We start from the raw sequence: 24,073 nt of genomic DNA, 5'->3' as shown, positions 1-24,073 counted from the left end.
ATGTCCTATTCTTTGCAACCCCATGGCCTGTACCCCTCAGGCTCCCGAGTCCATGGGACTTCCCAGGCAAGAATACTGGAGTGGTTGCCATTTCCTACTCCAGGGGATCTTCCCGACTCAGGGATCAAACCCATCTCCTGAATTGGTAGGCAGATTCTTTAGCACTGTGCCATCTGGGAAGTTACCCATTTCTATCTTGACTGGAGTGATGCTCATGTGAATCTACACATCTGATAAATTGCACAGAACTAAACGTACACATGAGTCCATGCAAAACTGGTGAAATCTGATAAGGTTGATGGATTGTATCAATGTCAGGTTCCTGGTTTTGATATTCCACTATAGCTAAGCAAGATATTATCACTGAGGGAAACTGGGTGAAAAATATCTAGACTTTCTCTGTATTATCTCTTACAACTGCATGTGAATCTAAAATTGTCTCAATAATTTTTAAGTGATTAAAGAGAGAAAATTTTGAAATGAGGTGATGAAAATTGAGGATAGGCAAAGAAGATCTACTTCCTAAAGGAGAAAACCAAAACCAAAGGAACAGAGCAAATATTATAGACTGTCATTCAAGAAAAAAGTTTCCTTAAAAAAAAATAATAACAGTATACAACATTCCTGAGACTATTAGCCCAGAACAACTGGGCTAGAAATGTTGTAACAATAATACTAAGGCATAGTCTAGTAAAAGGCAGTGTGTGCTCAGCTGTGTCCAACTATTTGCAACCCCACATATTGTGGCCCACCAGGCTCCTCTGTCCATAGCATTTCCCAGGGAAGAATACTGGAGTGAGTTGCCATTTCCTTCTCCTTAAAAAAAGGCAGAAGTGGGGGTAATTATTTAGCTAGAAAGAGAACACATGATTTATACAGGAAAGAAAATTAAATTGTCATCATGTTTTTGACAGCAATTTTTGCACGAAAAGAAAATGGAGAAGCACTTTTAATATGTTTAAGGGAAAAAAGTATGAGTCATGGATTTTATATACAACAAAAAATGATTTTCAAGTGTAAAGGGCAGATAATCTTCCATATTATCAACATGGAAGATTTCAAGAGATACTGATTGCACAGCCCTTCCTAAAGAATGTGCTAAAGAACACGCTTCATACAACTAAAATGACTCAAGAGGCATCACTGTAAGGGCTGGCGGTGGGCAATAAATATGCAGTTACCCAGAGAACTAAGGCTAAATGACAGCAAAGGAGAAAGTACAGTGTGTGATGGATATATGTTCTGACAATATAAATATACTGCACTATTTTTAAAATGGAGTGATTGACACTTATATGAAATATATACAGTAGGCAAATTCATAGAGATAGAAAGTATATTAGAAGGTACCAGGGGATGGGAGTAGCAGGAAATGGGGAGTTATTACCTAATGGCTACAGAGCTTCTGTTCTGGGTGATGAAAAACTTTTGGAAACAGATGGTGGTGACGGTCGCACAGTACTGTGAATATAATTAAGGCCACTAAACTGTACACTTTCAAGTGGTTAAAATGGCAGATTTTATGTGTGTGTGTATATATATATTTAACCAAAACAAAAAACAATGGGTGATGGTTAACAGGAAGAATATCAGCAAAACAGTTTTAATGCTTCAGTAATTATTACTATTGGTATTCTGATACTGTTGTGGTATAATATGGGTCATTAAAAAAAGAGTAATCATGGGATGTTCTAATTTCATCTTCTTCACTGTCTTTGGTGAGGGAGAAAAGGAGATACAGATGTAACAGAGATGAAGTTCAGTAAAAGTTCAAATTAGTCTTGAAGCTGAATTGTATCAATTGAGGAGGTATTTTACTATCTATTTTTAGATAGAGCTATCTAGATACAGATTAGATAGACATGAAAGATTAAGTAGATGTAATGAAGTGAAGTGAAGTCACTCAGTCGTGTCCAACTCTTTGTGACCCCATGGACTGTAGCCTACCAGGCTTCTCAGTCCATGAAATTTTCCAGGCAAGAGTACTGGAGTGGGTTGCCATTTCCTTCTCCAGGGGATCTTCCTGACCCAGGGATCAAACCCAGGTCTCCTGCATTGCAGGCAGACGCTTTACTGCCTGAGCCACCAGGGAAGCCTAGTAGATGTAATAGGTAGGAACAAATAGGCAAGATGGATGAATGGATGGATAGTAAAAAGAATCAGTAGATGGATCAATGAATGGAAGGAAGGAGGGAGGGAGAGAAGGAAGGAAATTTGGATGGATAGTAAAAAGAATCAGTAGATGGATCAATGAATGGAAGGAAGGAGGGAGAGAGAGAAGGAAGGAAATCCATTTCTAGATTCTGTCCACTAAAAGACCTACAAAACAATGACCAACCCAGTAAAGATTGTCTCTAGTGCCCACACGGCGATTGGGAAATACCACTTCTCACTAAAGTGAACCAGGGCTTCTTGGAGAAATGGCTGATTTCAGAGTCCAGACAAAGCTTGGACAACATCAGTTTGGAGAACCTTGTCATATGAGAGAGCAAGAAAGCCCTCACTGACTACCAGGCCAGAGTCAACACTTGGCCATATCATTTGGATTCTTACTGCAGTCTCGCCAGGAAAGAGGACAGTGAGTCCCCAGTATCACAGCCTAAAAGTTCCAAGAGAAAAAGTCAGTGTTTCTTTCCTGGAGGTTGACTTCTGGGGCTGCCAGGGAGCTGTGTCCTGACCCAGGGTGGGAAGGACCTGGCACGCCTCCTCCTGCCTCCACGAGCTTTACATCATGAACACTGCTCCATCCCAGGGCATCTAGGGTGGCTTTGGCCACTTGCTATTCTCTGTCTGGCAGCCAGAAATGATCAAGAAATGTGTGTTTATCAGACACTGCTGTAAATTTGTTTGATACATATTTTTATATAAATGTACCCTAAAGCGTGAAACAACTAACAATCTCATAAACTAGAAAAGAAATACAATGAGGACAATAAATGCCCTTCTTTTAAATCAAATGTGCTTTTCCAGATGTATGCAAATAAATGATAAATCATTTCACCTAGAGGGCTACCATAAATATATAAAACTGTCAACGTCTACATGATTAAATTACATGTAAAAAATCATGTCCTGGATGCAAAATAAAACATTTTCTCTCTGTGGGAAACCAACCGGGTGAAGTACAGGAGCAGACCACATGAAGAAGAAGAGCCGTTTATAACCCAGAGACTTTACAAGCATTTTTAAAATGCCTTTGGGTACTGATAGAATTTCTGTATTATACTTATAGTGTCAATGGCCATCTGCTTCAACAGAGTGTTTAAAAAGAAATGGAGAAATTGTGGTAAATCTGTCTTTAAACTTAGAGGTGAGGGTCTCTATTCCTGTGTTCAGTCAAGCTGGGTGACTCCTCCCTGTGGGGTTGGTTGCAGCTCTGTGCAACCCGTGGAAAGACTGTTTCAGTTTCCCTTTGGCGAGCAGGGATTCTAGGGACTCTCTAATATAGAACCTGTGGTCACGGGTGCTCTTTGGCAGGGGTTTCTAGCACCCACTCACAGCTAAGGAAAAACTGTCAGTGATAGAGACCATCGCAATGCTCTGTTAATAAGGCGAGGGTCTGGTGTTCTCTCCTATAGCAGGTATGTCGGCAAACTTTTTTTCATTTTTCACTTCACCATCCGATGTCACAGGCTTCCCTGGTAGTAGCTCAGTGGTAAAGAATCCACCTGCAGTGTGGGAGACCACGGTTTGATCCCGGGGTTGGGAAGCTTCCCTGGAGAAGGGATAGGCTGCCCACTCCAGTATTCTTGGGCTTCCCTGGTGGCTCAGCTGGTAAAGAATCTGCCTACAATGGGGAGACCTGGGTTTGATCCCTGGGTTGGGAAGATCCCCTGGAGAAGGGAACAGCTACCCACTCTAGTATTCTGGCCTGGAGACTTCCATGGACTGTGTAGTCCAAGGGGGTCACAAAGAGTTGGACATGACTGAGTGACTTTCACTACCAAGTAACAGGCTAGCCCCCATTCAAGGGTCCAGATGAAAGAGGTAAGTTGAATCCACTTATTGCCACACTTGGGAAAAGGCCAACAAGGGAGTCCCATGTTTGAACATGTGATGATGATATGCCATATCTGAGATAACACAGCCTGTCAAATGAAGACCTGATCCCTTCCTCAGAGAGGTGAAAAAAGGAATGTGTCACAAGAGAGATAGCCAGGGAAATGAGGAGGTTGTCCTGTGCTGACCACCCCGTTCCACCCAAGGCGTCTCTCAGAATACCTGTCAAAGATCCTCTGTGGCTGCATCACGCTGTTGACCACATGGGTCATGTGGTCTTGGGCCGCGACCACTTCCGGGGGAGGGTTGTATTTATTCACGGCCGAGATCTTTTCCAGAATTAGAAATGCAAAGGGGAAAAAAAATTCATTGTACAAGAAGGATAAGCCTTTCTTTACTGAAATGTTCTAGACATGCAACCAGAAATCTGTGTTCTGTCTTCATGTCTACTCTAGCTTTCCTAAAACCTAAAGAATGATAATTATTTTAAAATATTGAACTGGAGTCCCTTGATCACCCATTTCTTTGTATTTTCTGGTTTGGGAGGGAAAAAGCAAAAAAAACAAAAAAAACCCAAAAACAAAACCTCTAAAGTCTAAGATTACCTTTAATACAGTAAACGTTTCAACTTTTAGTAAGAGAAGAAGTAATAAAATTCTTAGTTCTAGATTCCAGGTAGCTGTTGTAGAAGTTTTCCTCCTGCCATCATACCAAGAACTAGTCCTATTATCTCAAATTCTACTAAACCTCCTCCCCTTTTAATATAACTTTCTCTTTTCAAAGATATGGGCCTTTTCGTCACGACAGACAGTTGTCTGTCCCCCGGCTTTGCCACCACTCTAAATACAGTATGCTTGTCTACCACATCTTTATCTAATGTGTGGTTTCAAATGTTATTCCCTTTGCAAAACATTAAAGGGAAAGAGAAATCTAATAAGCGACTCTGAGTGTGAGAATAATAACAGACCAGCATCTATAACTATTTTTAACCAAGATTTCAGAAAGGCATTTATGAACTGGATTATATCTGCCTCTCTGCATATTTATGCCTGCTTTTTCACTCCCATCTCAAATTTGCATCGGGTGTAAGAAACCCCTCATTAGTGGAGATTTCAGCTGACACCTGTCAGGACAGCATGACAAATTGGCTACCACAGGTATGGTGTGGGGAGGCAGGTACTAGCATTCAAGGTCTGGTTACTCTCAAGTTATGTGTCCAGAAAAGAATCATTATCTTAAGATGGAGAATAAAGGATTTAAAATACCAGAGTAGCGATTTGAGTCCTTTACAGTGATGTGGTAGAATGACATTGTAATTCATTTCATTATTAAGTGAAGATTTAGAGATACACAGAATCACACACCCTCCACATATGATAATTTTCCAAACTTATAGTCAGCCTTATGGCTGCCAGCCTAGATACACAAAGGCTGCTTGTGTCTCCCATGGCCAGTCTCCTTACTGTACCAAAAGCAGGGCTTTCATTGCGTTTGTGTTGACGCTCAGCTCTGCAGAGGGTTAAACAACAGACTCTAGGAAAAGGAAATGCTCCTTAAATAAATAATGAATGAGCATACTGTCATATGCTCATTTCTAGATTGCAGTGGTCCTGCAGCAGGCAGCATAAGCTTTTGACCTATCAACTCATAAACACGTGAAATATGACTACATACCTTTTCGTCCACTTTAATCTTCTTCTGATCCAATTCTGTTAATCGAAGTAGCATAAAAATGACGAAGGACCAATAGTCAGGTTTTTCCTGTTTAAAATTTCAAGAGGGTTATTTTGTTACCTTCCTTTTCCCAAAATTAATAAGCAGTAGCAATCTGCTTTCATGAGCCAAGGCCTTTTACCCACTAATGTTGTCATTCACACACACACAAAGTCTTTACATTTTCACAATTGCAGTCCCCTTATATTAACAACTCAAATGCAGACTCTGCCGTGTAACTTATAAAGCCTTTCAAATGTGTGATCTTGTTAATCTCCCTGTGAGATAAGCAGGACAAACCTGATTATCTTCATCTCTAAAGAGAAAAACACCTAAGGCTCAGGGAGGTGAAGTATTTCATCTAATGTTTCATGGCCAGTGATTGAAACCCTATCTTCTAACTTAAAGGAGTTTCATTATTATAATAGTAGTAGTCTTTATTATTAATTCTTCATTATTTCTTTGTGTTGCTTTATATTAAATTTGTATCATTAATTATGAATTTGTTTTACAATAATAAAATGATATTCATTTATAGAACAATTCCCTTAATACTCTATCATCTGCTTTGTTAGGATTATCTGCTTTTTAGAAATATAATTAGTTATGTTGTATCAAGAAGCTACGTCTCTTTGAAGCGAAAGATATTAAGTGGGTGATGCATTTTGTAGATGAGAATACACACGAAATGAATATATAATGGCATCTTTTGTGTACTTCAAAGTGCATATGTGGGAGGGGTTTATAAATAAATGAGGTTAACATGTGTGAAAGGGTTTGTGCTATTTATTTATGGAAACACCTGGATGCTCTTTATGGGTCTGGAACTGGGAGGGATGGCCACTTTAAACCACTTTCTTTCCAGAGGATGCTTTTAAGTTGTCTGCCACTATTCCCATACCAAGCATTGTTTTTACTTTCGGACTGTACTTTTCATTTTTCATTTTGATTTTTTGCCTGCCTAGTTATGTTTCTCAAGACACACACGCACAAAGAAAGGTACTCAGAGATACACACAAATTCAAGAATCTATGGCAAAGTGAGTGAAGGATATAGATTCAAAGGGGAATGAATGACGTTTGCACAGAGAGGGAGGGACAGAGTTGAGCAGAAAGGATTGGGGACAAAAAAGAGAGGATCCAGAAAAAAGAAAAAATCTGGATATTTGATATCCAAAGGTGAAGAATCACTAGGAAATATATGATTTTTTTCCTATAATCATTTTACAATGCCAGTTTTACAGCGACCCCCAGGATAATTTCTTTAGGTGTCTAATCTTAGACTTCTCCCTGATATAAAATAGGAGCCACATTCCATCTATACCTCAGGCATTCTTACACTAAAAAGACATTGCTCTATAACCTCAATAGCTCCCTCTTGATAATCTTTATTACCACCTGGATGAGTCACAAATGGTCATACAGAGTAGACAACTAATATTCAACTTTAGGCTTTACCTGCACCTATGGTGGAGCACGGGTGTGACTTTGCTTACCCTTCTAATAGAGAATGGTGATAAACACACTGTATTCACATTCTTCATGCTCTATCAAAAGTATTTCGTAAAGAATAATTCCAAGAATGTTTCTCATCCCTACCCTCCACCCCCAAAACAAAGGACATCTCACCCGAATTGGATTTCTTAGGAGATTGAGAACTCGAAGGAGAGGTAGGTTTTCAATGTATTCTATTTCATCCAGCTCAGCGATCTGTTTAACCAAAAAACAAAGACACACACACATAGACAATATTATCAACAGGCTAAATGTACTAAGACAACAGAAAACATAATATAAGAGGAGCTAATTTGGATCCTTTAAACTCAACTTATTTTAAAAATTGCTCTTGTGAATATCTAGCTTTTCAATGAGAATTCCATAAAGTCACACAGAACAAGGGAATTACTGCGTGTTCCTTCAATAAATGTAAACTCACAGCCACATTTTATTTTCTCCCCTCTGGATAGAGAACAGTGAGGTAGAGAGATGTTCCTCATCTCATCCATATTTAAGGCAAGAATAAAATAGTATGGAGAAACAGAAAAAATACAAAAAAGGCATGCATGGGCTGCGTGACTCTCCCCATCACTCATCCTGTCCAGCCCCCAGTTCCCCAGTCCCCCTCCCCACCACTGCTTCTGCTGGTTATTGTGGTTATTTGTGACTGGGGAAGCCTTCTTACTGCATGTAGCTCTATCATTTTTTCAATGAGGTCACTGTTTTAAGAAAAGATAAAAATGGCAAGTTGTATGACATATTTCTTGATGTCAATATTACATGACTATTCACCTGAAAACTCTTTGCTAAACTGTACATTTATGAGTTACACATAACTCTTGAAAAGACCCAACAGCACGGTTTGAAAGCAACAATTCTTCGGCTGTGTAGATCACAACAAACTGTGGAAAATTCTTAAAAAGATGGGAATACCAGACCACCTTACCTGCCTCCTGAGAAACCATTATGTAGGTCAAGAAGCAACAGTTAGAACCAGACATGGAACAATGGACTGGTTCAAAATTGGGAAAGGAGTCATCAAGGCTGTATATTGTTACCCTGATTATTTAACTTATATGCAGAGTACATCATTTGAAATCCCAGGCTGGATGAAGCACAAGCTAGAATCAAGACTACCAGGAGAAATATTAATAACCTCAGATATGCAGATGACATCACCCTTATGGCAGAAAGCAAAGAGGAACTAAAGAAATGCTAGATGAAGATGAAAGAGGAGAGTGAAAAAGCTGGCTTAAAGCTCAACATTAAAACAAGCAAGATCATGGCATCTGGTCCCATCACTTCATGGCAAATAGACGGGGAAACAATGGAAACATTGACAGACTTTATCTTGGAGGACTCCAAAATCACTGCAGATGGTGACTGCAGCCATGAAATTAAAAGACGCTTGCTCCTTGCAAGAAAAGCTATGACCAAACTAGACAGCACATTAAAAAAGCAGAGACATTACTTTGCCAACAAAGGTCCGTCTAGTCAAAGCTATGTTTTTTCCAGTCATGTATGGATGTGAGAGTTGCACTATAAAGAACGCTGAGTGCTAAAGAATTAATACGTTTGAATGCGGTGTTGGAGAAGACTCTAGAGAGTCCCTTGGACTGCAAGGAGATCCAACCAGTCCATCCTAAAGGAGATCAGTCCTGAGTGTTCATTGGAAGGACTGATGCTGAAGCTGAAGCTCCAATTCTTTGACCACTTGATGCAAACAACTCACTCACTGAGAAAGACCTGATGCTGGGAAAGATTGAAGGCAGGAGGAGAAGGGGATGACAGAGAATGAGATGGTTGGGGTGCATCACTAACTTGATGGTCATGAGTTTGAGCAAGCTCCAGGAGATGGTTAAGGACAGGGAAGCCTGTCGTGCTGCAGTCCATGGGGTTGCAAAGTTGGGCACGACTGAGTGACTGAACAACAACCACCATAAAACCATATGAAGAGATTTGGAACCTGGTCTTATGACGTCTTAGGTCTTATGACTTCTTAAAGTCTAATGACTTCATGGTGTCTATGACTTCATAAGACAATGTGACAGTGAACAAATGAGTTAACCTTAGAAGCTGACAATTTTTTTTTCTTTTTCCATTTATTTTTATTAGTTGGAGGCTAATTAATTTACAATATTGTAGTGGTTTTTGCCATACATTGACATGAATCAGCCATGGATTTACACGTATTAGAAGCTAACAATTTAATATGCAAGTCACATGAAAATGAGGAGGAACAGTTTTTCCTGTTATTAAAAATCCACTCTTGCCAGACCTAAAGACTGTCTTTTTTTGATTTTTAGAAATACAACAGCTAATGGAAGCTCACTGGAGAAAGAGTCATTGGATCCAGCTAATGAGCACCGTCATGGCTGAACAGAGAAAAGTCTCCTCAGAAATGCATCTTACCCCAGATAGTCTCTATGTCTCTTTTAGGGTCAGCCAGACTTTTCATTTTCAAGAAGTAAATAATCAACTTACTTGTGAGATCTTTCCCAAAAATACAACAAAGTACTCAAGATGAATAAAATCACAATGTAGATCTTATTGCAGAAGTGAGCTACAGGTACTAACTGAAAATATCATTATTAGGAGCACACATGCTTTATTAAAAATAAAATATAATTCAGAATGAAAGCCAATTGATAAAATTTGTGAAGTAATGTGTGCATTAAGCCAGAATGGAAATTTAAATAAGTTCAGTCTCCAAATTTATCCAAGTTGCAAACATAGGCTATTGTTACAAATAGGATATGAGAATTCACTTCCAGTGTCTCTTCTCATTAAATGGAGGCAACACCAGCCTGAGGCTATTCTCTTAGCTCCAGTTTCCCTGCTTTGACATGTCAGATATTCCTAATGCAATCTTTCTACCCCAAATTTCACATGAACATATCTACTTCACAAAGTCATGTGCACTTGGTTGCAGTTTAAACCTTCAAAATAATGAAATTAGGCATTTTTAAAAGCTAAGAATCACTATTTACTAAAAAAAAAAAAGTCCTTCACCTATTGCTCCAGGAGGTTTTCTAGAATATTTCTGAGCTGGCATTGAATGTGATAGCACTTGAGACATTAATAATGGGTCCTAGTATGTCCTCTTATGTAGACACTAAAACCAAGAAACGTAAAGTATGACATTACCTTATTATCCTCGAGATTGATCACTTCCAAGAAATCATGACCCTCTAAGCCTTGGAGGCTACTGATCTGATTCTGACTCAGATCGAGGATCTGCAGGACTCTTAGGTCATCCAAACCTGTGATCTTCTCAATCTGGTTATTGCTCTAAAATAGATAAAATACACTTAATATCCTAAAGAGAAAACTGCAGTGACAAGTTTTCATTCTGGGTACTGCCTCAAACCTCTTAAAATCAGTAAGACATTCTTGTCTCACTCTATTCCCATCATTCACCTTCCTAAACACATATACATACATCATAGAAAGAAATCACGGTATTGTAGCTGGAAGACTCTGAACATAATATTTTTTGCTAGAGACAAGCAGATGAATGTTCATAGAAACATTGTTCAATAGGAAAGACAAAAGCTAGGTAGTATAAAATTTGGACATTGCTAACCTCAAGCCTAATGGTGGCATGACTCCATGCTTCTCTTTAGAAATATAAATTTAACACAATTCATGGCCATTTAAACAAACCACTTGAATACTACAACTCCCACATCTACTCTGTTTTCAGAAATATTCTGAATATAATCACTTCATATCACAAGGTCTGTAGTAGTCTGATATATGCTTCTGCTTATTCATGCTCTTGGTACCTTTCTCTCCTCTTGAATCCAGGCTGCACCTATGACCTGCCTTAACCCAAAGAATATGGCAGAAGTGTCCTAGTTACAAATCTAAGACTTAAAAAGGCCTGGCAGTGGCTCCTTTTGTGTCTTGGAGCCCTGAGCTGCCTTGTAAGAACTCTAGCTCCTCTATAAAGAATCTGTGGAGATGTTACACAGAGAGGAGCCCGAGATTAGAAAGAGAGAAGAATCTCAGCTATTGCAGCATCTCAGCTGAGCCAAGCCCCCAGTCAATCTGCTAGCTGGACATGGCAAGACCAGCAGAACCACCCAGCTGAGCCTAGCTCAGATTACAGAACTGCAAAATAACAAAATGGTTCACTAATAGAATTTCTCAACATCACTACATTTTGGGGTGGCATGTTTTACAACAACACATACACAAACTAAGTTCTTAAATAATTCACACATAAACATCTTCTTAGACAATACCACGAAACAGAGAAAGATATAAAACTTAAATGTTGTTCTCTTTTCCAATTCCCATGAATCCATAATACAAATTATGGTGGTAACAACAATTTGCATTTTCTTGTACATTTCCCAACACATGCAAAATTCCTTGGGCTCATTAGTCTTTGAAACATAAGAATATGTCCCAGTAAAGCTAAACTCTGAGTTGAGAATCACAAAAAAGAGTAATTTTGAGGTTTCAATTAAAGCCATGTTATACCCATCCTTAAACTTTTAAAACTTTCACTGAGAACTTTATAACTAAAAAATTATAGTATTCTCTACCATCTATAATATGTTTCCTGATACATTTAATAGTAAGAGCTCATTTTCACCCAATTTTTCATAAGATTTTACTTCAATAATGAGCAAGATTTATATCCATTAATATAACTGTATGGTTCTTTAAAATATATTAATAAAATGTTGATAATCTATAAAGCTGGATGATAGTACGTGGGGATTCATTAAACTATTCCCTTTATTTTTATATATGTCTGAAAAATTCCATAATGAGAAGGAAGAATACTAATGACCCCATTTGCCTAAGTCAGATTTCCTACTGTTCAAAAAAGTTCTAGAAAGAGTAATAGAAAAAGGGAAGGAAAAAACTACACTGAACATAATATTCATATTAATTTAACTTATTGAAATAGGACCTCAATATCCTATTTAAAATATGCCCACATATCAAATTTATACATAATACACTTCTTCCTAAAGACTTTTGATGTGGATAGATGTGGAAGATAAACTGTAATTCTTTTTTAGTGTGTTTCTGATGGCTTTCAAAGTGGTAGATGCTCAATAGCAGAGTAAGGCATAGAAATGTTTAATTAGATAGTCTATGGTCATAAAAGCAGAACTTGAGAAATATGTCAAATCAGAATTTGAGTTGAATGTCATCTAGTCAAATCTTTTATCCAAAGATGAAAAACTGATACTTCTCTCCTCAAAGTGCATGACCAGTTTCTGCAAGAACAGTTCTTCTTGCATGTTTCATCATGTTGAGCAGGGAAAAGGGGGCAGTTAAAGAGAAACTATTTCATTAAATAAGTAAAATGAGAAGTAGTCTCAATGTCCCAAGTTGAGAGGGGAAAAAAAAAACAAATGACTTTTACTGAGACACAATGATTTTTTGAAGTTTGGAATGGATTGTCCTTACTTGCTAAAAGAGGTGGCTGGCAGAACAGACCATGAGTGAACCACATTTTCCCTTAATATTTATTGTAAAAGTTGATGGTAGGGAATTAACAATTGGTTTGTATAGTGAATGGCTCTTTTTTCCCCTCGGAATTTATCTCAATAAAGTGAATTACTTTCAGCAGTACAATTGTTTTACTGATATCACAATTTTTAAAAAAAGCATGAAAAACTATTGAAACAAATGAGTCTCATTTTATGTATTTTATTGATATATGGGAAAAAAGCTTTACCATTCTCAAAAATTTTAAGGAAAATGAATGATGGAAAATTCTGTATTTTCTAGTTAATCTTGGATAATGGGAAAGGGAATGGGAACAATCCATCTAATCTACTTGTAGGAAAAGCAAGTTTTTTATGCTTTTTCTAAAAGCTGCTTGAGATGAAACTGTCAATACAGTTTACTTATTCAGTTACTGAAACAAGGTCTTAGGATAAAAGTGCTATGTGTTGTTATTCTTAATAACGAGTTGAATTCTCATTCCCTTGTGCACAGCTCCGTATCTCTGTCCACATACCATGCTCTACTTAAAGTCAACAGGAATGCAATGTAAAAAGATACATAAAGAAAAGGATAAAGTTGTAACAAGCTGCACATTGAAAAGAACATACTGCCAAGAATCTTTCAAATTATCGTAATTTTTAAATGTGACTTTCTTTTATAATTTTTAAGTTTGCAATTTGACTTGCCGAAGTCATTTTCCTTTACAGCTTTGCCACTGTGCCTTAGTGGACAGAAAACACAAAACTTCAGGGAATAATTAAACTTTATCACATCTCTACCGGCAGTCAGCAGGTTGCTCTCATCTAATTCACCGTAAGGAGTGAAGAGTCTTGAAAAAGCACTTCAGGCTCCAAGCTCGGGGAAAGAAAAATTAACACAAAGCCAACCATCAGCTGTCTGTGGTTAAACAAGACAGAAATAATGCATCGTATCTGTAAAAAATCTGTAGGTAACCTAAGATGTCATCTTAAACAACAGTTCAACAATCTTCTGTGGGATAGTTAACATAAGAAATTAATAAATTACTAGTCTCATGGCTTAAAATCCCTGCCTATTCTGTGACAGATAAAATGAAGAATAGAAAAGCCATCCAAAGGGAAGCAGGAAGAAAAAAGACTCCTAGATCATCCACAAACTACTTTATCAGTCCCCAAACTAGTGAGCTAGACTATTACTTCAAAAATACTGTATCTATGGTTGGAACTAATATGATCCTGCTGGTTTTTAAGTAAGTTGTCTGTGTTTTCATTCAGTCATAGTCACAGAGCATGTCATATAGCTTAAGGAATAGTGCTCTTCATGGGGAAAAAATTTAAAATGTTAACTTTCTGAAGGGAATTCTTCATTTATTCTCAGCCAGAGAGAATAAATGAACTTCATTTATTTATTCATTCATAATGAATTATGAATAAATTTATTCATAATTCTGGTTTTCTATAATGGGAGACTAGCATACAGTGATATAAAAGGACTGCCAAAATTCACTGCCCAGTGTTTCACTTGAAAGTAATGAAGGTCTTTTGTTGCAATGAAGTTTTAACTGCAATAAATATTACACTTCTTCATGTTGTTTAGTCACTAAATCATTTCCAACTCTGCAACCCCATGAACGGTAGCCTGCCAAGTTCCTCTGTTCATGGCATTTCCCAGGCAAGAACACTGGAGTGTGTTGCCACTTCCTTCTCCAGGGGATCTTCCCGACCCAGGGATCAAACCTGCATCTCTTGCATTGGCAGGTGGATTCTTTACCGCTGACCCAGCAGGGAAGTCCAAATACTATGCTTAAATATGTTTAAATATTTTTGCATTAACAAGACATTATAAATATATTCTTAACAGGTGCTAAAAGTATGCCTTTCTTTCTTAGTGGTAAAGTCAGTCTTTTAAAAGATGGAATTTGTATACCAAATTAGAATATCATTTTACATTAGCATGAAATATTCATCAAACACACATAAACAAACCAGATATGAAAAGGAGCAAACAAAACTGAAGATCATGACATTTCATAAAGAAACTAGCTCTTTATAAAACTGAAAAATCCCAGCTATCATTCATATATTTACTAAGACATTAATTAGTACTTCTATAGAGAATAACACTTTTGGTAGACTCACCAGACAAAGTATTTTGATTGGTAACATGCCTAAGCCATTAATGGTTGTGATCTTGTTGTTGGCCAAACTAAGGTAGGTAAGACTGCTACACAGCTCGAGTCCACTGATTTCAGTTATCTCATTGCCTGTACACCACGATTATGTTTAAGGAAAATGTTACTGGCAACACTTTGAAGAAACAACGAATCAGTGTCAAATCATCATTAGAAAAATCAGACAACATCATAAGCAAAAAAGTACTGCATGCCCAATACAAAGCACGCCAAATCTTAGAATATTTTTTATATGTAAGCTAATACTTACATGGGAAAAACATCTGAAAAAGAATGGACGTATATATGTGTGCGTGTGTGTGTGTGTGTGTGTGTGTATACTTCATATATATCGACTTAGCAACATACCTGATTCACTTTGCTGTACGCCTGAAACTAACAAATTGTAAATCAACTACACTCCAATAAAAATTAAAAAGAAAAAGATAAGAAAGAAGTTAGTACTAGCACTACTTTTTTTTTAAAAAAAGTAACAGCTTTTGAGTGTGCTCAGTTGCATTTGCATTCATATGTGACTCATTTAATTGGTGAGGAAAAAACAATTAATCGCCAGAGTGAAACCACCAGGGTGGTTCAAAGCATTTTTCCTCTGCTCCCTTAATGGTCTTCCTGGGGACGTACATGTTCTTTATCATCCCCATAACCGGGAAAACAGCCCAGGAGGTGTCATCTGCAGAAAATGGGTCATCTGAGATGTCAGCTGAGAAAATTTGGAGAGGAACAGCTTTTTGTCAAATTTCCAGGATTTAATGTCATTTCTCCACCAAAGCTCAGTTTTCCTTCCCAAGTAGCCTAAGACATCACCATTTTCTCACCCAATTGTCATCTTCAGGGTGTCCAGTCATCACCAAGACCTGGCATTTTTTGCTTTAAAACATCTCTTCAAATATGCCGTTCCTTTTCATCTCCAGCTTAATTCAGCTTTGGTACCAGTGGGTACTTCTAACTTAACATTTCTTCTTGTCTTCAAGTCATCTTACACCCTATAGTCAGGTTAAATTTTTTTCAAAATATTGATTGGATATCATGCTTCAATTAACAAATTCTTACAGGACGAATTCCAAAATTTTCATTCTGGCATTTAAGGTCCTTTACTTTAAGCAAAACCTACTTATTGAATTTCATCCCCATTATAAAGCAGTGAGAGTTCTCCAATTCTGCCAGGTCCATCTTCTTAATAGTTCAGGAATTTACATTTGACTTTCTTTCTTTTTTTTTTTTGATACTGCTTTCCTAATTATTTCTAAAATCTGCCCATTCTTCAGGTTTTAATTTAAAATTCCACTTTTTAAGTTTTCTCTTTCTTTTTTTAACATTTGCATTAAACTGGCATAGTAAGCATCTCTTTTTGATGAATAGCCTCATTTCTCTACTTCTATTACTTTTTATTTACATAAATAAGTACAAGTGACAGATTTGGAGAACATATATTCACAACATACAGAATAGACAAAGAATTAAATATCTAGAAAATATAAAGATGCAATAGCCCAATACAAAATGGGGAAAGAATATAATCAAGAAATTCTCAGAAGAGCAAATCCAAGTGGCTAACATAACATAACAGGGAAAAGGAAATGGCAAGCCACTCCAGTATTTTTGCCTGGGAAATCCTATGGACAGAGGGCTACAACCCATGGGGTCACAAGAGTCAGATACAACTTAGCAACTAAACCACCACCACCAACATAAAAAACATATGAAAAGACACTCTGCTTCACCTATAGTCAGGAGAAAGTAAACTAAGATGTTATTCTTCGCCTATCAGTTTCGCAAACATTTTTAAAGTTTTGATAGATTTTTTCATACCACTGGGTGAGAGGGTTCATTATGGTACAGCCTCTCTGGAGGCAGTCTGGCAGTGTTTATTATAACTGTAAATATCGGGGCAATTCCAATTCTTGGTATTCACTCTAAACAAACTGTTTCTTCCTCAAAGCCTTTTCTGGTCAACTTCGAATACCCCACCTATGGAGATCAATCTCAGAACCAACAAATGTTTTGAAGAGAAAGGAACAGACTATAAGTATCACAAAAACATTTTGCTTCATAATTATCTGTAGTTATCCTAACTCTATTACTTACTGGTTATGTAACATAAGTTCTCTCTGCTCAGATTTTTCATCTGTAAAATGAAGACAACATCAGGTTGCCATGAAGCCCAAAAGTTAGGTCATGAGGAAAAAATTTTAGAAAATAAGTGTGAATGAGTTGTACAAACTATCAAGTACCTCACACTTACAAGGTATGACGTTACTGTTACTAAATTACAAGCGCATGAAGCTAAAGAATCACATCCTCTGCCTCCTGGCCAACAGCACACAAACGAGGATTCAGGCCAGGATGGATTCTGAAAGAACTAGGCCAGAGACAGCTGTTAATTAAGAAACTAAGAGCAATGATGAGAAAACACTGCCAAACGAACTGGAAATTCCTTGACTTTCCTCACAGGTTCCAGATTCGATCCTTAGGAGGAAGCATAATTCTGCTTGTTGTCAGCACGCATTTCAAAACCACTTTCACAAAGCTTCCTGCCAGACTAGCTCTACAGACATTTATGCTCATAAACACGATCCTTCTTTCTGCTTCCATTTTCTTTGAGCTGTTTAATCACTCCATAGATGAATTAAAATATCCTCAGAGTAGCACTCTTTGGCAAGAAAAATTAAGCATGGAAAACTTCAAATGGCCAACTGTTTCACTCTAGCCCAGGAAGCAATAGACTCTAAGTCCTATTTCAGGAGCACTAGGGTCTTGGTAGCTTAGCCTCAGCAGAAATGAAGATATTCTGAATTATGATGGAGAGTAAAACAAATGCTTGTGAGTGGCTGAGTCAGGAAGGATTCCCATGGGAAGCAGGCAGGAATTAGAAAACTAGAATATGGAGATCCAGAAACCACCAAGAGATAATGGGAATTGAAAAGGAAAGCTTGTTGACTGTGTGTATAGTGATCTTCCAAGACATTAGAGAGTATCTTCAGTTTACTCTCTAGCTTTGGAGAGGAGGGAAAGTCTTGTATTATGAAGTTAGTACTGCAAGGGGCAGAAGGAGGAGGAATACAGATGCCCCTGCAGTCATGGCCAAGGTTTCTACACTGGGGCAAAGGATGAGCAATTGACTGAACATCTCTGTTGATAAATACTTTCATTTCACCAAAATTTTGTTTCCCAACTCTCATTCCTCTTTAAATTTCAAGGAATTTCAAGCACTATAAATTAAAGCTGACCTTTGAAAACCAGGTTTGAAATTTATGGCACCACTTTTACTTGAGTTGTTTTTTCTCTCACTAAATGCATACTACAGTGATACACCATCTATAGAGGTTGGTTGAATCCACTGATGCAGAACTGTGGCTAACAAAGAACTTACTGTAAAGTTATGTGAGGATATTCAATTGCTCTGGGTTGGTCCCTAACTCTTACCATTATTCAAGGATCAATGGTAATCATGTTCTTAAGAGTACTTTTAACAGAGGTATAAGAGCTTTCTCCACTAATTATTCCCACAGTAACATCATATGTGACTGTCAGCAATGACAACAGTCAATATGCAGGACTAGTCCATCCAAAGCTCTGAGTTCAGGAATAACTTTATCTCTCCCATCTCATTTTCTTAAGAACCTTCATGAAATGTTACTTGCCCTTCCTCCTAACATTATTCTTTCACATTCTTTAATAGGTCTTGGGACTATCCAGTAAGAAGAAATATAATAAGTTAAGTCACTAAAATGTTACAATGAATTAGCTTACTAGGTTAATTCTCTTAGGTATATTTCGATTTTAAAAGGCCATTATTAGGAGAAAGACTCAAAGAACTAAGAATCAACATACTGCATTCTAACTCTAAAGTTTTATGATCCTATGAATAAATCTTTTACTGTGGAATGTTAGATCCTCATGGAAACTGAGTGAAGGAACCCAAAGGCACATAAGCATAACTTTCCAGCAAGGGGAAAGCCCAACAATATATTTTTACATTTTGGTGATGCTGTCAGCAGTTCACAGTGCTTGACATGAATTATTCGCTACTCTGGTATTTGCTCTTATTCATTTGTCTATAGTCATAAAATATGGGCCTGGTGTATAGAAAACAGTTACTAAGAAATAAGTAGGAAATCCATCACAATTCTCTTAGTGGACAGAAGAGATGTGATGGCTTTAATCAAAATCAATCCTGAAGGATGTATATCACCTTACCAGTGAAAAATGTTCTTCACTCAGAGAGTGAATCTCTTTAAGAAATGAAACACGCATACACTTTAAATGACTATGTGATAAAAGTAGCAATTATTCAATGAATTGCAACATGGGAAGAACAACGGAATTCAGAAGATTAGTCTTGGTTCAACCATTTACCAATAATCTTGGACATGTCCTTGGGTCCTGGGCTTCTCTCCCATAAAATAATAGCACGAAAGACAAAAAAGAAAAAAGAAAAGAAAAAAATAAAACAAAATAATAGCACTAGATGATCCCTAGAGTCCTGTCTAGATTTAAAAATTCTATGAATCAATTTTTCAAAATTTCATGATTCTATAATCATAGAATAAATTCCAATGAACAATCAATTGTATATATAGGTAAAGAATAAACTGCATCCTTTCTTAAACCTAAACAAATGTACTTATCCTTGATAAAGTTTATCATCTTTCATTTTGAGGTGCTTATCAATTAACCACCAGTTGCCCACCTACAAAGGACAAAATAGTATAATAAACTAAAAAGCTAATATCATATAGTTAACATTGAATTATTAACATAATCTACTATAATCACATTGTCAGCACTACTAGTTTGATTAACTGATTTGTTTTTAAGTAACTGTTTCTAATATTGATAATTATACTTCTATTTTAATTTTATTTTAAACAAAGGTGCATTTCTTCCCCCTCAAATAGAAAGTACAGATGCTCACTAAGGAAAGCTTGAACAAATTTAAAAAGTTTAAAATAGAAAACAGCTAAATTTCTAAAGCATTTAAAAAAGGACAAGTAGAATGGCATCGGATTAAAAAAAACATGATATTCAAAATATAATAGAGGGGACTGATTAGGTTAGAGCTGTGGATCTCAAAGTGTGGTCCTCAGACCACCAATATCAGCATCACCTAGGAATTGGCAGAGGATGAGATGGTTAGATGGCATTACTGACTCAACAGACATGAATTTGAGCAAACTCTGGGAGCTAGTGAAGGACAGGAGCCTGGCAGGCTGCCTTCCATGGGGTCAGTAAGAGTTGGGACACACCTTAGCAACTGAAAAAGAGGAACTTGTTAGTGATGCAAATTCTCAGGTACCACTCCAGACTTACTTAGGCAAAAGCTCTGGAGGATGGGGACCAGCAACAGGTGTTTTAACAAGCCCTCCAGGGAATTCTGATAGAGCTAAAGTTTGAAGTTTGGTAAATAATTATTTTCAAGGAAATTAATTTCTAATTTTCAGATTAAAATTTAAAAAAAAATTTTTTACTCGGCCTGCTTCTATTTACTTTTAAAACTTTGATGAATATTCTTAAAAGCACAGGTCTGTGGTAGTCTGATACATGCCTCTGCTTATTCATGCTGCACCCATGACCTGCCTTAACCCAAAGAAGATGGCAGAAAAGTCCTGGTTCCAAATCTAAGATAAGAAGGCCTGGCAGTGGCTTCTTTTGTGTCTTGGAGCCCTGAGCTGCCATGCAACAGCTGTAACATCCTGATGTCTCTCCCTCAAAGATAACCCCTAGGCTGAACTGCCTATTTCTTCTTTCCTTTCCCCTTTGATTTTATACCTAAACTATATTTGGTTTTATTTACAGCCAACTGAAGTGGCACATGGAGACAGAGTTCATTCGTTTTCACTACTGTATGATAATGCTGCTGTATCAGTATACCATAATTCATTTATGCTCTCTCTTATCAAGGAGCATTTGGGCTATTTCAATTTTTGCTGTTATTAGCAATGTTGCTATGAGCATTCTTACCCAAGCCTCCAGGTACACGTATGCTAAACTTCCTAGACATAAGAATGAAAGGGCTAGGTCACAAAACGTGGATGTTTAACCTTACAAGACTGCACAAAATTGCTTTCCAAAGTGGTTGAACGAATTTCACAACTGTAGGAAGAAAAACAGAGATCCTCTGGACTGATGTGCTCTCCAACATGGGGTATTTTTAGATTCCTTACATTCTGCCAATCGAATGGCTGTGACACAGTATCTCATGGTCTTGAATTGCATTTCCCTGAGTACAAGTGAGGTTGACATGTCTTCATATGTTTATTAGCCTTTCTGATTCATTTTCTATAAAATTATTTTTACATACCATCTCCCATCTTCATATCCAGGAACATAATATATTTCCCTTCAGCTATGTCTTTAATACTCTTCAGTAAAGTTTTATTATGTTCCCTCTACAAGTCTTACTCATCTTTAATAAGAAATACATTCTTGTAAACAGTGTTTCTTTTAAAGGTTGTGTTTTCTAGTTGCTTGTTTGTGGTGTAGAGTAATGCAGCTGATTTCCGTTTATTGAAGTCATATCCAACTATCTTGTTGAACTCTCAAAACTCTGTTATTTCTAGTAATTTATTGCAAGTTCTTTTACCTATTCTCTGTAGACAATCACATCATCTATAAAAAATGACTTTTTGCCTGTATAAATCTTTATATTTTCCTTAATTTCTTTTTCTTATCTTTTGGTACTGAGTAACACCTCTAAACGGAGAAGGCAATGGCACCCCACTCCAGTACTCTTGCCTGGAAAATCCCATGGACGGAGGAGCCTGGTGGGCTGCAGTCCATGGGGTCGCTAGGAGTTGGACACGACTGAGCGACTTCACTTTCCCTTTTCACTTTCATGCATTGGAGAAGGAAATGGCAACCCACCCCAGTGTTCTTGCCTGGAGAATCCCAGGGACGGGGGAGCCTGATGGGCTGCCGTCTATGGGGTCGCACAGAGTCAGACACGACTGAAGTGACTTAGCAGCAGCAGCAGCAGCACCACCTCTAAAACAATGACGGTTAGAAGTGGCAAAGGTAGCTATCTTGCCCTGTATCCTTGATTTTAAAGAGTGCTTTTAACATGTCCCCAGTTGAGATAAAGTTTGTTTCAAATATTTTTGTTGACATTCTTACCAAGTTGAGGAAATTTCCTATTACTAGTTTACTAAGTTTTTATTGTGAAGGAAAAATGGATTCCATTAAATTTTCCATATCTATTGAGTTTATGTATCTATTGATCACATGATTTATTTCCCTTAATCGGTTCAAGTTATTAATGACATTTTAAAATCTGCTACTGTTAAACTAGCCTTACATTCATGAGATAAATATAACTTGGTCATGGTATATTATCTTTTTCATATATTGTCAATCCAGGTTGTTAATATTTTGTTTAGGAATCTTACGTCTATATCACAAGTGAAATAAGCCTGCCATTTTCCTTTCTCTTATCTTTCTTTGTCTGGTTTGGGTATCAAAGTAATCTTATTAGAATTAACTGAGCATGTGCCTTCTGTCTTAAATCTTTGAAAGAATTTGTTCATTTTTGAAAGGCTTGTTCTTCAAAGTTTGGGTCTGGTGGGGTTTTTGTTTGAAGATATTTAATTCATTTTAATTTGTAATGAGTTACTTTAATAGTGATAGGGCTACTCAGTGTTTCTATCTCCAAGCCAGTGCTTTGGTACATAACATGTTTCTAGGGATTTATCCACTTCATCTAAGTTTTCAAATGTACTGACATTAAAAAATTGTCTAGAAATTCTTTATCTTAAAGCTTTTTAGTCTTTTCAAAACTCTAATTACATAACTACACACAACATGATATGCCTGAACAGAACAAAAGAAAGAGGCATAGTTAGTACTGTTTAAAAACGAGCCTACCCTCTTTCAAAGCTGTAAGCTATCTAAGAAGTTGTTTATGAAGGGAAGCTTGTTCTGGGTACTTGTCTTTGCATTTTTAAAAACCCAGGTGAGGAACAGTGCTACGGTACATTCTAATTTTGTGTCCATGTTCTGAATTCCAATCGGTTCTGATGTAGTAATTAAAGCTTTTTATACTTTGGAGAGAAGACTCCATTGTTACATCTAAAGTTAAGTTTAAAAAAACCCTGATTTCTTTCTCCACTGACATTTACAAAGTCATAATAGTTTAGCTTTTTACATGGAAAGATAAATTTAGTAGAAATTGAGACTTTCATGATAGATATGTTTTAAAGAGCATCTTCAGTCCAAAATACCATTGAATAGTTTTCTCTGACACTTCCATGCTGCACATGGAAGACTATTTTTCTGGGAGACAGAATTCCAGACTGCTGTGTCACAGTGTCACCCAGGGTACCCTGGGGGCTACAAGTGGCTCTGGATACTCAATTTCTTCTGGCTGGTGGGGGCTTAGAGGGCAGCTGACTTCTAGACTAGTGCTTTTCAAGCTTTACTATCAACTCACATCACCAGGGGGTTTTGTTAAAAATGCAGATTCTGATTTCAGAGGTCTGGGGGTAGCATCCAAGAGCCTGCATTTCTAAGAAGTTCCAGGTAATGCTGCTGCTGCTGCTGCTACTCCTTGAGGAGCATTCTTCTAGATGGCCTGAGATGACGAGATCTCCAAGCCAGACTGCGTCAGGGTTGTCAGACTATACCTCTTTGCAAATGCAATACACGTACAACAGTCAAGTATAAAGTGAAGGTTCTGTGAACGGGTGCTGCTAATGTGTACTACTTTTAGTCTGTCATTAAAACGTTTCATTTTGATCATTTTCTTATTAGGCTACGTTCAGGAACACTTGCATATTTCAATAGCACCATCTAAATTTCCACTAATTGCTCATTTTCACATACAAGTTCTAAAGAGAGTGATGCTATGTTTTAAGCTTTCCATCATATACAAATAAAGGGTTTTTCCTACAAAATACGTCTTCAAGAAAATGTATCTTCTGTTCTCCCTACATCCCAGCCTCATTACAAGTGTAGCGTGTATTAGCTGCTGCCACATCTCTGGAATGAGGCACCCGAGGGCAATCAATTCATTCTCCACTCTGCCCCGAAAAATCCTCAGGTGGGTAGAAAGATACTTACTGAGAAAGAGAAGGCACTGCTCCCTTATCACCCAGAGAACATCAGTCTCTGGTGTAAAGAGGTTCAAGCTCATTAAACTCACAGATCCCCTGTCAACCCCTTAGGGTCCAGAAGCTGAAGTGTGTCTACTTGAAAGTAGGCACTCTGTTTGCACGGAAGCCTG

General features: G+C 37.4%; 1 protein-coding gene across 1 annotated transcript in view; it reads right to left on the bottom strand.

Moving 5' to 3' along the window:
* The window catches only part of LRGUK (leucine rich repeats and guanylate kinase domain containing), a 96,613-nt gene that overhangs the window by 53,920 nt on the left and 18,620 nt on the right, over positions 1–24,073 (bottom strand). The window contains exons 6-10 of the mRNA XM_065939815.1: positions 14,804–14,928; positions 10,356–10,499; positions 7,341–7,421; positions 5,674–5,760; positions 4,222–4,328 (exon numbers count right to left, since the gene is read on the bottom strand). Coding sequence (XP_065795887.1) covers positions 4,222–4,328; positions 5,674–5,760; positions 7,341–7,421; positions 10,356–10,499; positions 14,804–14,928 — 544 coding nt within the window. The remainder of the gene's footprint in view (positions 1–4,221; positions 4,329–5,673; positions 5,761–7,340; positions 7,422–10,355; positions 10,500–14,803; positions 14,929–24,073) is intronic.

This window comes from Muntiacus reevesi, chromosome 6 (assembly GCF_963930625.1).
Source record: "Muntiacus reevesi chromosome 6, mMunRee1.1, whole genome shotgun sequence".
Taxonomy (NCBI): domain Eukaryota; kingdom Metazoa; phylum Chordata; class Mammalia; order Artiodactyla; family Cervidae; genus Muntiacus; species Muntiacus reevesi.
Note: the sequence above shows the minus strand (reverse complement) of the source record. Positions and strands in the feature narration are given on the sequence as shown.